At 40.2% G+C, this 16,305-nt stretch overlaps 2 protein-coding genes across 3 annotated transcripts in view; both read left to right on the top strand.

Annotated features, from left to right (window-relative positions):
* Positions 1–5,373, top strand: part of Arih1 (ariadne RBR E3 ubiquitin protein ligase 1) — a 99,976-nt gene extending 94,603 nt beyond the window's left edge. For both annotated transcript variants that reach the window (XM_032909512.1, XM_032909513.1), the window contains one exon: positions 568–5,373. In XM_032909512.1, the coding sequence (XP_032765403.1) occupies positions 568–652 (85 nt within the window). In that variant the 3' untranslated portion in view covers positions 653–5,373. The remainder of the gene's footprint in view (positions 1–567) is intronic.
* A 9,863-nt stretch (positions 5,374–15,236) lies between these two features.
* The window catches only part of Bbs4 (Bardet-Biedl syndrome 4), a 33,562-nt gene continuing 32,493 nt past the window's right edge, over positions 15,237–16,305 (top strand). Inside the window, exon 1 of the mRNA XM_032910291.1 lies at positions 15,237–15,522. Coding sequence (XP_032766182.1) covers positions 15,499–15,522 — 24 coding nt within the window. The 5' untranslated portion in view covers positions 15,237–15,498. The remainder of the gene's footprint in view (positions 15,523–16,305) is intronic.

The raw sequence follows: 16,305 nt of genomic DNA, 5'->3' as shown, positions 1-16,305 counted from the left end.
CTTTGGTTGTCATTGTTACATTGTATTTATAATGCTTGTATAGTTTCCCAAATCTTTATTTGATAGATGGGAATAAATGAACTATAAAGTTAACTCTATAACTTATACAACTATGGGTTTCAGTCATTGGTTTGAAGTCACATTGTAACTTTTAACACTTGAAGACTAAAATTTATTTCTAGAACTGGGAATCTGGGTTTAAAAAAATGTCTTGGCCTGGGAGGAGAGATCATTGGTAGAGTATTTGTCTAGCTTGCACATAGTCCTGGGCTTGGTTTCCAGCAGCCAAAAAAGAGTCCTTAGAATAGGTAGAGGCGGGGTTGGGGATTTAGCTCAGTGGTAGAGCGCTTGGCTAGCAAACACAAGGCCCTGGGTTCGGTCCCCAGCTCCGAAAAAAAAAAAAGAAAAAAAAAAAAAAAGAATAGGTAGAGGCAGTTTGATAAACCTGCACATCTGAGTCTGAAAATGTTGATAGCAGGTGCTTTCTTCAGGGTAATGCTCTTTATAAACGCCTCTTTCATTATCAGAGGCTGACAACAAGCTTTTTTTTTTTCTCTTTGATTACAGATACTGTGAGAGTCGACGAAGGGTTTTGTTACAGCATGTGCATGAAGGCTATGAAAAAGATCTGTGGGAGTACATTGAGGACTGAGCCTGGCCCTGCATAAAATGAACTCTGAAAACTTTACCATCTAGAGTGCTCATGCAATTAAAACAAACACAAACAAGGAGGCACTAAGCCTGTTCTGACACCGCTGGTCTCTAGTACCAGAATTCTGTTTTGTTAACGGAAAGTTTAAGTAAATTATATTGTAATAAAAAAGGTAGATAAACCATTGTACAACAGTATTCTAGGCCGCCAACAGTGTGACAGACACACAAAAGCCCTCCAACTCTAACTTGTAACGTAGCTTCATTCTCAAAGCTGACTTCCTTTTCTTCTTCCTGAGTGTAGTACAGTTAAACATTCAGACAGCTCCTCGACACTGCTTTTCATGTCCAAACCAGCCATTTTGTTGTACTTTGGTAAAGGACCTCTTCCCCTTCCTGCCCTGCACATACACACCTCCACACACAGTTGGTTTCACTTTCTCTCATACCCTAAGGTCATGAGTGAATAATGATTATTAGCTACTTGTAAAGGAAATTCTTGGGAGGGAGAAGGGGGTAGGCAGCAAGAGGATTAAACAAAAAACACAAAAACTTTGTATATGACTTTTAAAACAAGAGGACAACACAGTATTTTTCAAAATTGTATATAGCGCATATGCATGGATAAAGCAAGCGTGGCACGTGTTTGCATAATGTTTAATTACAAAAATATTTATTCTTTAAAAAGCTTCAAGATTATGTCTATTTGCTGTGCATTTTCTTTCAGTTGGCTTTATCTTTCCAGGGTTGGGTTGGGATAAAGGTGTTTGTTAAGCCCCTCTGCAAGACCTAACTAGAGTGCTTTCCCCTTCCTGAGGTCAGTTTGCCCGCTGTGGTTTGGTTGTATCTTTTGCTGGCCATGGGCCTCATGCCTAGAATTCTCAGCTTCTGGATCTAGATCCAGGAATTCAAGTTCTAAGCAAATGGCTTGGTCTGTTAAAGGGTTTAGTTGCTTCAATTCATGAATGATCCTATCCCAACCTACTCCTCAGTGGCCTTGATGTCCCCATTTTAGCCTGTGTGCCCATGCCATGCACACAGCGTAGGCTTTCTAGGATCCCCATCAAGTCTGGAGGAGGCATTTCAAAATCTCCTGTTTTATTTTTCCTGAATTGCTGCTTTGAGCCTTTTAAGTTTTTAGTTCTGGCTCGTCTTTCATCCCTTCTTATGTTAGGGTGTTGAATACAATGTTTTCACTTTAAATATAAATAAATAGCCATTCACTTAGTCTGAGATTGTGGATTAAAATGGTGGATACTGAAATTACTCGTGTGTGTTGCGGTGGGTTCAGTTTGAAGGCAAACACCACTAGAACATGATACTCCCATCCAGTGCATTTGAGTAGGAATCACTGAGTTTGCTTCTTTTCTATTGTCAGCATATAGGAGAATAATGCATTTTAGCTGTGATGTCCATTTTTATGAAATTTCTACTAAAAGCTATGTTAAAAGTAAAGGGTGGTGGTGGTTTTATTAACTATATACTTGTTTAGGCCATTCTGCCTGTGGTATTTTTCAACAGGTCAGCATCCCTAAGACTGTCAGTTTTATATAAGAGTGCAGAGTGAACTAGGCAACTAGATCAAGAGGTAAAACTGTTAAATGCCAGCTTTGGCTGAGGACCTCTTTGTCTTCCTTTAACTGTCTTGTGCCTAGGGAGTGTTTACCATTTGTGAGGCAGCTGTGTCTGTTCTTGCATTGTACATCTTCTTACTCCATTGGGAAGTAGGCTCACTTTCCTCTGGCCTTTTGCCTAAGTTAGGCTTTGCTGAATCACCCTACTTTTCCTTTTAGAAAGGTTGTTACATGAGATGCACTTGCAACTGTTCTTTTCCCATCAAAAATCAGTGAATGTTTGCTGAGTATATTATGCTGCTTCCTTAAACCACTTGTCGCTTTAGGATCAACTTGTATCTTTTTTCTTCCCTTTCCTTGTCACCTCAGGTGGCAAATCTGAAGTCAAGTGTCTGTTTTCCATCCTCTCTTTGTCCTATCATTCTCCATTATCCATTTGACTTTATTTCAAATAATTGCACCGATCTTAAGACATTTATCAAAACCAACGAGATTTCAAAGAAAGCTCAAGTATGTTCCTTTTCCTGGTGACTTTGAAAAGCAACCAGAATTGTCACATAGACTTGTGGTCCCTTAAAATGCTTCGTGTGTGTGGTGTTTAAAAAGAGTTAACTTCACATTATCTAGGTCTGAGTGTCATAAGTTCTCTTCATGCCCTGCCCTGCAACAAGCGTCTAAAAAGAGTGTGCATCTCATAGTCTCCCACCATGGAGGGATAGTGTAGTTGGTGACACTTTCTAGTCCCAGTGCTCACATGGGACCTGAGGATATTGCACTCACAATTTGTGTGGATCAAGGTGAACTGGCCCTTCTGCTACATCCAAGTTTTTAACAACCGTCTCCATATCTGACAGCATTTCCAGAATTTACCTGCTTCTGTCAGTAGCTAGCTTCAGTGCTCCCATCTGGGACAGGCAAGCCATATTGTTAACAGCTTCCCTATTTGACCTACCTAAGTCTCTCAGAGGGCTCTACTTACACATCAGGGTCTCCCTGTGGTGTTGAGATCAGTTACATTGTCAGTGCATGCTTCATTTGAGCAATTCATTGAGCAACAGGTGAATTTTCAATGATTTACAATAAAATTTTGATCCAAAGCTCAGGAGACATACCATAGTGGTAAATGGAGTAGCATATAACATTACCAGACTCTTAAATTCTTTGTAATTTGCTGCAACCCAGATTGTATATGTTTTATGTGTGTTCAAATAAATATATTAAAGACACACGTGTATCCATACACACAAATAGATCCAAGACTGACTTGATTTGAAATCGTTGAATCTGCAGTGTAATGTGTGGTTCACCTGTAAGTAGGACTTGAAATTTAGAACAAGAAGAGTAAAGGCTTAAATGTAACAAATTCTTTTAGCTACATCCGGTATAGAGCACTTGGGGGATGGGATGGGGTGGGTTGGTGAGACAATCAGATCGATAAATTGATTAAATGCTCCTAACCCTGTAATTTTGTGCATAGAGCACCTTGTGCTGTGGAAATAACTGTTCTTAGATTTTCATTGTAACTGGACTGTTCAGGTTGCCCAGAGGGAAAGAACATTCCTAATTCTAATAAAATAAACTTTTATTTTGTTATTCCATTAGTTACTTATGTTTATTTTTATAGTTGAAAACAGATACCTTAGGTGGGTAGCAGCCACCTGTACAATGTGCCTTATTCACTGTTCCTATTTAATATAAACTGTCGAGATTTGGTTCAGGTTCAATGGAGGGAACTGTGAATGAGACTACCCCAACATTTAATTTGGCTAATTGAGACTTTCAGAAGTGTTTCTGAAAGCTTTCTGTATGTTGAACATTGACTTTAGATTGTTGTTTGCGTTGTAGTAGTGATATACATTTAGATGCTCTGTATAGCTTGGAATGTCAGTTTTTTAAAGATGAGATATTTAAAACATTCTCAGCTTCAAAAGGAATCGGCTTTCACATAAAGCTGATAGTCCCTGTGTATGGATATTGACACGGTACTCTAATCAGACCAGACTTGAGTTTTATCACAGCTATACTCTAGTTTGTCACTTTCTAAAACAAGTGGAATAAAGATTGCTGTCTCGCTGAAGAGGGAAATAGAAGATTTAATAACTTGCCTAAAGTTTCACAATTTTCCTCTGTTTGGGACCAGAGACATCCAACTACCTCTGTACAGTTTTCTTATTCTGGTCTCAGAATGATGTAGCATCCAGAACCGGAAGAAGTGGCTTTCCCATACTTTGACAACAGTAATGCCTAGCAGTGCTCCTTTGAGCGGGTTACTGCTTCGTCCACCATTGTCCTGCTTCTCCGAGAAACCAGCCTTGAGTAGAAAAGAGCCCCTCCCTACCTACAGATTGGGTAGCCAGTCCCTATGTTCACATTTGAGGTCATAGTCACCAGTGGCAGCCAGACCAGAAGGTGCAGTTGAAAATAAATAGCTTAGTGTAATTCGATAGGCTATTTGCAGTTGTTGACCTTGTCTGCTTCCTGTATAGAGAAGTTGGACACACTGCTGGGACTTGTTACAGGATACCTTTTATAGATGATAGCTGAAAATGCACAGAGCAGCTGCTAATCTTTTGAGTTCTTCTGAAGACAAGTTCTCAATGTAGCCCAGGTTGTTCTAGGATTTGTGTAGCCAAGGATGGCCTTGAACTTCTGATCTTCCTGCTTCTACCTCTTAAGTGCTAGGATGACAGGCATGTGCCACTAAGCCCAGCTCAGCATGTAACCATTTGATCTCAGCCTTTATCCCTGCAACTGGAGAGTCTGGTAGGAGTTTTCTTTTTCCTTTTTCCTTTTTTCTTTTTTTGGGTTTTGTTTTTAAAACAAGAGTATCAGCACTGTAGCCCAGCCTGACCTCCAATTTAGAGCTTTCCTCCTGCCTCTCTTCCTATTTACCGGGATAAAAGGTGTGCACCTATCAACGTGGAGGTATTTTGCTTGCTTGTTTTTAAGTTAAACAATGGGAAATTGTGGCTCCTTCATAAATGAAAACTGTGCACTCTTTTAACTTTTTTTTTCCATATATCTTTGAGGAAGTTGGTACTTATTTTTAGAAATGTGCATCTGTTAGTTTTTCAAGTTGAATTAACCAACCTAGAAGCTCTCAATTGGAAGTCAATGTGACTAAGAATAAAGACGACTTTAGGATTTTCTTGGTGTGTGTTGGTTCTTTTTTTCCCCTCCAGCTGCTACTACTGATCTTGCTCTAGGGGAAGTGATACGGCTTTCTTCAGAAAAACCGTTTGTCCACTGATACTGATTGGGGCTTTTAGGTGGTTTTCATTGTAGTTGCCAATTTACAAGCCTGTCACGTTGGTACTTAGCTTCTCTAAAAATGAATCCATGTGGGATCCAGAGATATCAAACTCAAATGTATACACAAGTATACAAGGTAAATAGGGATAGATTGCTCCTGTTAGCTGGAGTCTAAGAAAATACTGTCAAATCACTAAAATGTTAAGCTGACTTCATAGTCTGCCCATACTTGTATGGTTTAATATATTCTATAAGCTATGTTTTTCTTTTGACATAGGAATACTGTAGGGATCAAAGAGTGGGTAAAAGAAAGCCTAGTCAAGGGGTTGGGGATTTGGCTCAGTGGTAGAGCACTTGCCTAGGAAGCGCAAGGTCCTGGGTTCGATCCCCAGCCCCGGAAAAAAAAAAAAAAAAAAAAAAAAAGAAAGCCTAGTCACAAATCATAATTACCTAACTTAGTTCTTTTGCTTGCTAATAACTTTTCTATTGCTGTGGCAAAGCACAATGACCAAAGCAAGGAAAGTATTTAGTTGGGCTTACAGTTTCAGATGGTTAGAGTCTGAGAGTCCATATCTTGATCCTCAAGTAGGAAACAGAACACACTGGAAATGATGGTATGAGATTTTCAAAACCACAAAGCCTGCCTCCAGTGGCATGCCTTCAGCAAGGCCACACCTCCTAACCTTTCCCGAACGGTTTCACCAACTGGGAACCAAGTATTTAAATATGAGCTTACATGAACCATTTTCATCTAAATCACCACAGACCACATTCCCCCACTCCCAACCCACAAATGGTAGATTTGAGTTCCTTCTATACAGTGTTGGGCAATGGAGGTTCAGCAGTCAACAAAAGGGGTCAATTTGTGTGAGGCTAAGGCTTTCCATCCAAATGGGTGGTCCTATTAGCCAGCTACCTGGTGGAGGTACATTTGACTGCTTGACACTGTTCAAGTAGCCTTACTGGAAGTAGTGCCAGTAGTACCTGCTGGGTTTGAAAGATCTCCCTCCTCTCTCTCCTGTTGGTTCTGACAGGGTTTCTCTGTAATAGCCCTGGCTGTCCTGGAGCTCATTCTGTAGACCAGGCTGGCCTCAAACTCAGAGACCCACCTACCTCTGCCTCCTGAGTTCTAGGATTAAAGTCATGTACCACCATTACCCACGGCCAATTCATTTGACTTTAATATTCAAAACGGGTTGCTTTTGTTAAAAACCTCAGACAAACTAAGCAATTTCTCATGTTTATGAGCCCTCCTAATTTAGTGAGTTAAGAAATTCTAGGGCCTTACATTTCCAGGCCCTTCAAAGATGGCCAATCTGACATGACATTGGCTCTATATGCATAAAATAACATTTCCTGAGGATAGATTTTTGCCTTAACTACCTGTAAAGCGTTTTTCACTGACTACACCTGTGTGAAAGTTGGGTCATTAGCTTTGCAAGATTCCTTCAGTCTGCCAGAGACAACAGATAGCTAAGATTTTCTGTTTGCAAAGTCTCATGCCCTCAGGAACTAGCTCTTCTGGAACAGTAGTTTTAGACTGCGATTCAGGAATTTAGATCCTAAAATTTTTAGGGACCCTATCAAAAAAGGAAATGTCTTAGCTTGTTGCTCTTGGAAGGAGAACTCTGCTTACTCATTCTGTAGGTCTCCTTAGGGTGTAGTATGAAATGATCTGCACTTCCTTTTGTGGACTGACTTAGCAATAAACATTCGAATGGGATGCTATAAGGTTGTTAACTATACCCACCTCAAGTCATAACAACTGCTGGTATAGATGAAGATGTTTGCTTACTAATAAATTTCTATCACATATTCTGGCTTGTGGTTCATTTCTACTTGTATAGGACAGAGCCTAGATCTAATAGGAAAGTATGACCAGAATACTCACTTGATTGGGAAAGATGTGCCTTAAGTTTTTTAATTATTGTGAGACATGATCTTACTATAATTATATATAGAACCAGCTAGGGTTTCAAAATTGCAACTCTCTTGGTGCTGGGATTAGAGGTTTGTGCCACTATATCCTATTTAGGGGATGATTTGGAAGGTCAAGACTAAACACCAGAGAATCCTCCCAGTGAAGAGTAGTGATAGTGTTCCTTTATGCTTCCTCCCACCCAGAATTTTGTTTTGACTAGCTTGCAAAAAAGTCAACAAAGTATTATAATTTAAAAGGACTCCCATGATATGTTGTAAAAATCAAATGGGTACAATATGTGCCTTCTAGTGACCAAGTGTTGGCACATGAACTCATGGTCTCAGATGGCTGCTTCCATGACATTGCTTCCCAGATTCCAAATGCTGTTTTTCTCATGGACATGTGACTGTATGTCTCTAAATTTCATAATCTAGGGCCTTCCTCTGAACAGAATCGAGCCCACAAATCACACTGATGAAACAGTTGAAAATAGAGATTTCTCCTCGATAAACTGTGCACATCTGGTTTAGTGGGGTGTTTTAAGAACTGTGTATATGTGTGTAATCACCCACAGACGCAGGAGAGCACTAGTAGGCTCCATTGTTTTTGAGACCACTTTCCAGTGCTCACCTGCTGGTTGTTAGTCACTGAGAAGCAGTTTGCTCACGTCTGAACTTTATATAAACGAATGTGCTCTTGGATGGTTTAGTTTATAACGCTTTAAGATTCCCTGTTGTGTGTTAGATCATTCTTATTGCTGAATAGTTGTGCATTTTGTACATACACCAGTTTATCCAGTTTCTTACCAATAACTTTAATGTTTCTCATTTGAGGCAATAGGTTTTTTTAAATTATTATTTTATGTGTATGAGTGTTTTGCCTGAAAATAGATCTGTGTCTTTGGAAGGCATTGAATCCCAGTTTATCATTTAGGAAGAATTAATATTTTATTAGGGATGAGTTAGTCTCTCTCCATGAACATGGTGTAATATATCTTGACATTTATGGGGTTTTTTCCTTGTGTTTTGAGGTAGTGTCTCATGTTGGCTTTGAACTTCCTATGCCTAACTTGGGATGATGTTGAATACTTCCCAAGCACCGCTTGGTTGCAGGAATGTGCTCCCAGGCTTGGCTATTTAGGTTTTCTTAATTTTTTTCCTAGTAGTGCTTTTTTTAGTTCCCCATAGATTTTCCCCCTGGTTATTTGATATTATACCTACATCATATATCCATTTTTGGTTTTTTTTGAGACAGGGTCTACTACTTGTAGCACAAGTTGTCCTTGAACTCAGATCTTCCTGCGTCAACCACTTGAGTCCTGATATTTATAGATGTGATGAACACGTCAGGCTGATAATTGATTCTTTTAGCATCACTTTTTAAGTTTCTTTTTTTTTAAAGATTTATTCATTTATTATATATAAGTACACTTTAGCTGTCTTCAGACACACCAGAAGAGGGCATCGGATCTCTTTACAGATGGTTGTGAGCCACCATGTGGTTGCTGGGAATTGAACTCAGGACCTCTGGAAGAGTAGTCGGGTGCTCTTAACCGCTGAGCCATCTCTCCAGCCCTTAAGTTTCATTTCTATTTTTGCTATTATAAAAAGTAAAATTGACCTTATATATTGATTGTAAAGCCATTGCTAACTCTATTCTAGAAATAGCTCTGTGAATTCCATGTATGCACAAGCGTGACTGCAAATGATGGCTTTACTTTTTTTGCTTTTAACATTTTATTTTGTATGTTTGAGGCATACATATCTGCCACGGCATATGCGTGGAGGTGAGAGGATAAAATTCTTGTCTTCCACTTAGCTGAGGTAGTTTCTATCGCTTCTGATGCTGTTTGGCTTATGTCAAGTTAGCTAACCCACCACTTCTGGCTTTTCACCTGGGAACCAAACTCAGGCTGTCACGTTTGTGCAGCTACTGCTTTTACCTTCTGGACCAGCTCCATGCACCACCCCTTTTGGCTTATGGACTTGTTTTGTCTTTTTTTTTTTAATGTTATTTATTTTATGTATATGAGTACACTGTAGCTGTCTTCAGACACATCAGAAGAGGGCATCAGATCCCATTACAGATGGTTGTGAGCCACCATGTGGTTGCTGGGAATGTTTTCTCTTTTTCTTGTGACAAAATCTAGTACAGTGATAGAAAAATGTGACAGTGACATTCTGATTCTGTTCTTAGTACATAGGTAAAGATTTTATTGTTTTTCTTTTTTTTTTTTTCCCGGAGCTGAGGACTGAACCCAGGGCCTTGTGCTTGCTAGGCAAGCACTCTACTACTGAGCTAAATCCCCATCCCCTTTGTTTTTCTATTAAGTGTGATATTTAGGGGTAAATTTTTTTCATTTACCTTCCAAACATGTGGAAGATTGTTTCTGTTTTACTGAATGTTTTGGTTTTGGTGGTTGTTAGGTTCTTTGAAGGTTTTTTGGAAGCATTGCTAAATTTTATCAGATTCTTTTTCTGGTTCTGTATATCATGGGCTAAATTCAGCTCATAGAATTTTGTACATCAAACACTTGACCTATTTTTAAAAGGTTAGGCTGCTGGCTTTCCTTCAGTTACTGTCCAGCCTGCTGCCTGAGTATTTGTAGGCAACCATTCTGTTTAAAGGGAAGAAGGCTCAGCAGGTAAAGGTGCTGGCCGCTGAATTTGATGGTCTGAGTTGCATCCCAAGTCCTACATGGTCAGAAAGAACCAACATCTGCAAGCTGCCCTCTCACATACACCCACACACAATGCACCTCCTTCTCCTAATAAGTTAAAGGGAATTTTAAAAAATGGAAAGGGAAAGGTTTAGGAAAGGGAGAGGAAAAAGACAGAAATGTGTGCAGTAAAGCTTAGAGTACTTATTTCCTCTCATTCTACAGTAAGGTCCAACTTAACTGTCTGTGATGACAGGAATATGCATCCAACTTGAAAATATGGTAGTTAATTAGTTATTGAACACATAAACGTGACTAGTATAAATGGAGTTTTACTTTCAGTGAATTAAAATTTAAATAGCCTATTAAGTTCTGTATGACTGTAGAACTAGAAATCATATATATGACATATTGTACATTGTAATTTATGCTTTGTTTTTTATATATTTATAAAATTGAGAGCACATACTATTATTACTCATATTTTCCAATAAATCTAAGGTATCATCTGAATGCCAGAGACTGAACTCTATCACCCTGACTTTTCATTGGTTGGAAAATGCATTTTGCTTTTTTCTTTGTGAGAAATATCTTTGGGTATAGAATTGTTAAATTCTATTTGGGACAGTCTTATAGTAGCCCTGGCTGGCCTTAAACTTGCTCTGTAGCTAAGAACTTTTGATCCTCCTGTCTCCACTACCCAAATGAGTATGGCTTGTGTATAGAATTCTAATTCCATACTGACCTTTTATTCTTTCAGGTCTTTAAATAGGTTATTTAATTATACTCAGCTCATGGGTGTATTGATCATTTCAAGTTTGTTTTTGTTTGTTAGACAAAATTTCTCATTGTAGCCGTGGCCGTCCTGAAACTCACTCTATGGACCACGCTGAGCTATAACTCAGAGATCCACCTGCCTCTGCCTCCTGAGTGCTGGGATTAAAGGTGCCTGCCCAAACCGCCTGGCTCGTTTCAGGTTTTTTTCAGCCTGCAGTGCCCCTCCTCCCATAGTCGCAGTGTTGGTTTAATTTTTAGGAAGCTCCTAGGTAAGTTTTCTTTTTCAAAACCTTTTTGTTATTTTAGAATTATGTGTATATGTGTGCCTGCATGTGGGTGTGTGCACGAGTGAAGGTATCAGATCTCTTGAGCTGCAGTTATCAGTCGTCGTAAAACTGCCTGACATGGCTGTGTGGATTGAACCCAGCCAGATCTTCTGGAAAAGAAGAAACTCTTAACTGGCGAGCCATCTCTCTAGCCCATTTTTGTTTGTGTAGGCATTGCTCACTTTTCACATCAGTTGTCTTTCATCAAACCTGGACAGTTCACCTAGTTCTCATGCGCATAGTCTATCTCCTGTATGTGGATGGCCCCATCATCCTCTAGGTGTTGGATTGCCCCCACCTCTTGTTTTCAGTGTGCACACTTTTAATTATCTGATGTGCTTTTCGTTCTGTTAGTTGATTTGGTGTCTAGCCTTCTGTTATGCTTGTGTAGTAACCATTTACTGCCAGTATGTCCCACTTCTCTTGACAGTTGTGTTCTGAGTGTTTGCTGCATTTCTCTTCCTGCACATATGTCTGGTGCTTGTGGTTATCACAAAAAGATCCCTGGAACAGCAGTTATGGATCGTGCCGGCCTTAATGCGGTGTTGGGAAACCAGCCGGCTCCTCTGCAAGAGCAGGTGCTCTTGGCCACCAGCCATCTCCACTGTCTTTCTTTTTAAAGGATTTGCTGTCTTCATTTTTATGTATTTGTAGATGAAGGACTGTTGATATACTCTCCACAGAAGCCAGAAGCGGTGCCAGTAACTAGAGCCTCAAGTACTACAGAACTGCCTTTCATGGATGCTGGGAACTGAACCCCAGTCCTCTGCAAGAGTCCTAAGTGCTTTTAATTGATGAGCCACCACTCAAGCGACAGTTAATGTTTTTAAATACCACAAATGGGAGCACACCATATTTTCTTATCTTTTTCATATGTAACCTCCACCTGCTTTTTTTTTCTTTCATATCTTCAAGAATTCCTTATAAGCTGGATTTTACAAGTAATTTTTTACATCTTACTGTAGCATCTTACCTGATTAGTTTAAATTTTCTTTGGTGATAGTTACTTGGATATGTCTAGTATATCTTTTTTCTCACAGGCAAAGCAGCATTTATCTATACTTTTTGCCTACATTCCCTACTGATTACTGCTATTTGTACTGTCATGAATGGAAAATATTTCATGAAGAAATTTAGAACATATGACTGCTTAGTGTTTTTTTTTTTTTTTTTTTTTTGGTTCTTTTTTTTTTGAGCTGGGGACCGAACCCAGGGCCTTGCGCTTCCTAGGCAAGCGCTCTACCACTGAGCCAAATCCCCAACCCCAGTGTTTTTTTTTTTAAAGTAGGCATTTACTACAATGCTCACTGAGTTTTTGGAGTTAATGGTGTGCTCCTGGGAGGGCTGGGTACTTTGTTGTTGTTCTTGTTGCTAGTTTTGGTTTTTTTGTTTGTTTTGTTTTGAGACAGGGTTTCTCTGTGTATCCCCGGTTCTTCTGGAACTTGCTCTATGGACCAGGCTGGCCTTGAGCTCTCAGAGATTCACCTGCTTCTACTCAGGAGTACTAGGATCAAGTGCACTACCACTTCCAAAGAGACCTGATATGCTAGAGTTGCCCAGCAGAGGGCATCAGAACAAAACTGGCTGAGGACCTTAACAAAATCCTTTAATCCGTGCCTTCTTTAATTCCAGTACTCGTGTGGTAGAGGCAGGTGGATCTCTGTGAGTTCCAGGCCAGCCTGCTCTACAGTGTGAGTCCAGGATAGCCAGGGCTGGTTAGTTACACTGAGAAACTCTGTCTTGGGACTGGGGGATTGGGAGAACAGAAGTTAAAATACTAAAAACGGAAAAATGTCCTCTGACCTCTGCACATGAGCCATGGTATATGCACCCCTTCTCATAATAAATGTAAATTTAAAAACATAGTAGAGGATTCTACGTATTAAAAACTATTATTTAGGGGGATGGATAGATGGCTCAGTGGATAAGAGCACCGACTGCTCTTTCAGAGGTTCTGAGTTCAGTTCCCAGCAACCACATAGTAGCTCACAACCATCTGTAATGAGATCTGTTGCCCTCTTCTGGTGTGTGTGAAGACAGAAACAGTGTACTTATATATAATAAGTAAATAATTCTTTAAAAAAAAAACAACTATTATTTATCCTCATATGGCCCCTTCCAAGGAAGTTTTATTTATTGGGAAACAGGAGCATGAATATTATACTAACATCATCCATAAGGATCTCATATTTGTAACTGGCTGAACAATTCAGCTAATTTGTGTTTAAAGTTAGAAACCTGGCAGTATTCCTTTGACATGAATTTCCCTCCCCATTCACCAACATCAATTTGTATGATCATAGATGCACTCTGCTTCCCGTATTTCTCTTTATGTTTCTGGGAGGTTAAGGTCTTGCTATACAGACCAGACTGGCCTATTTTAAGAGTTAACCTCCTGTCTCTGCCTCCTGAATTACAGGCAAGTGTCATTGTGACCAGGCTGCTTGTTTTGGAAATAAGGTCTTACCATGAAGCCAAGCCTAACCTGTAACTCACTTGTAACTCCCATGGTAGCCTCACATTCATGGAAGTCTTCCCTGAGGGTTAGGATTGCAGGTATGAACCACTGTGCTAGGACTTTTCTTTCTGCTCTTCTATTTCTGTCTGATATGTCTATCCATCTATCCAGAATCAGGATCTCGTCCATTTATCTGTCTGTGTATCAACTGGATTTCATGAAGTCAGGTAGGCTAACCTGGAACTCACCGTTACTAATGCTGTTTATGAATTTCTGATCTGTCTGCATCCTCTCAAATGTTAGGTGTGTACCTCCACCTACCTGGTTTTCCATTTCCGGTGCCATCTCTTGTTCTCTAAGCAAAGTGGTTCCTCTTAGATGATCAATTCTTGGCATTTATTTTATTTTATATGTTTTGAGACAAGGTCTTGTTACATAGCCCTGACTGTCTTGGAGCTTATAGTGTAGATCAGGCTGGTCTTACACTCACAAAGATCCATTTGTCTTTGCCTTCCAAAGAACATGGGTTAAAGGCATGCCACCACACCTCTACTCAGTAGTTGACAAGAACGTTAGCTGTTCATTCAGTACAAGCCATTCCTTGCTCAGAACTCTCTAGGGCCCTCCCACTGTTCTTTCAAGTAGACTCATATGGCCTTGGGAGGTCTATATCACCTCAGGGTCGAGGTACAATTTCTTGCCTTAGAATTCTTCCCTAGTCAGTATGCTTCCTCAGTCTCCTCCAGCAAATAATGCCTTATTTTTTAAATGTAATTTAAAATCTCTTACTTAGAAAACGATTTCTACCATAGTCTAGGTTAAAGCCCCTGGTTATTTTCTCCTGCTGTTGTACATTACTCCTTCTTAACAGTTGCCACAATCCTGATGCTATGTGGTATGTTTCATTAATTTATTACTGGCATAGATAATATGTCCATATAGAGTAAAATTAAAAATTCTAAACAGTGTACTTCTATTCTTTGCATCCCTGCTATACAGTTCTCTTCCTTAGAGGAAACCACTTTCAATATCAATATCCTCCTAGAAATATTTTCTAATAAATAATTGTGTACATAATATTCTTACTTCTGCTTTCTTATTAACATAGATACTATCTGCATTTCTTGCATATTGTCATTATCTGATAATAGTATACTTGGCAGTTCTTATCTTACCATGTAAATAGTTGTCTCTTTTCATATGCCACACAATATGAACTTCTTATAATTTATTTGTTGGGTATTTAGGTTGTTTGCCAGGCGTTGGTTTATTCCAAACAATGACACGTCGGATACTTCTGTATGTAAAACCATGTCTTACGTCTATACGTATAGAATAAATTCCTATAATTGAAACAGTTGGGTTAAAGGTTATGTGTATTTTTAATTTTGGTAGTTGCTGCTAAGCTGCTCTTATTGGAAGCTTGACCAATTTGTTTCAACTGGTGATGAAGTGAAAACTTTTGTTGTCAATGTAAGACGCAGACCGAATCTCTTGGAAACATCAGTTTGCATTATTTCTCTTCCTGGCAGTTTTATTTTCGTATGTTGAGCTACCTGTATTTATTGAGTGAACTGTTTCTTTATAAACTGCGCTTCATTATCTAATATCTAACTGACAACGCTACACTCCAGTTCGTCCAACCCGCTGCAGAGCTGTCTAATCTCCGGCTGCGAGTTCCCTCACCCATTCCTTCCGAGCTGAGTCCCTGTGGCCGAGACTCCTGGAACTCACCGACCTCACCACCGCTGCCTTCCACTCGGCAGCTTAATTCCTTACTGGCTCAGGTTCCTCCTTCCTTCCCTAGCTACGACTTCCGGCTCAGCTGGTCGTCCGGGAAACGGTCGGCTTCCGGTTTCGAGGCGGTGGGCGGAGCCAAGATGGCTGAGGAGAAGCTTGGGATGGTAAGCGAGGAGATTCTCTGAGGCGTCGTGGCTGCCTCAGGGCGGGGCGTCCGGGCCGGGCGGGGCCAGGAGGGGCCGGGTCGGGGCAGCGGTCCCGGGCCGGGGCAGCGGGGCCCGGCCTGGGCGTACGCCGAGTAGTCCCTGCGGGAGGCGGCACGGCCGGGTCCAGCTCCCCGCCTGGCTGGGCGTTTTGGCGAATGCGAACCTATGCAGCGCTTCGTCTCTTTTGGGACTGTCCTCTTCCTGGGTAGAAGAGAGAGTTTCTTTGGAAATGGTTTTTTTCCTACTCTCTTAGAATTTTATTTTGGGGCGGGGAGCTGGTGAGGTGGGGGTACTGCACCTTCACTAGACGGTTTTGATAACCTATAGATTGGTAATTTAGTAGGATGAAGCCTGGAAACTTTCAACGCCTCTGCCTCTCTGTGACTGGTGTATGTTTTCCCAGTTGCGATTAGATATTGGAAAAGTTCTGTTTCAGAGCTCAGGTGGTTTAAATTATTAGTTAATTGTACAGAACAACTTATGTGAATGGCTGACTCAGTAGTAACTGACTTTTTGCATCACGAATGACCTTGCTTCTTTGTGAGTCTTTTATGTACATAGTATTTGTACTGTTCATGCAGGCTACGGATTAGCCTCAATACTCCACCTTTAATCCCCCAAATTCTGGGATTACAGGAGTGCGTCATCACTGCCACCTACAATTTTTTTAAATTCACTTATAATTGTACATTTATGAGGTACAGTGTGATGATACTTCGGTACAAGTGTACTTTGTATATT

The sequence above is a fragment of the Rattus rattus genome, chromosome 8, assembly GCF_011064425.1.
Source record: "Rattus rattus isolate New Zealand chromosome 8, Rrattus_CSIRO_v1, whole genome shotgun sequence".
Lineage (NCBI taxonomy): Eukaryota > Metazoa > Chordata > Mammalia > Rodentia > Muridae > Rattus > Rattus rattus.
This window is presented reverse-complemented; position numbering and strand designations above follow the sequence as displayed.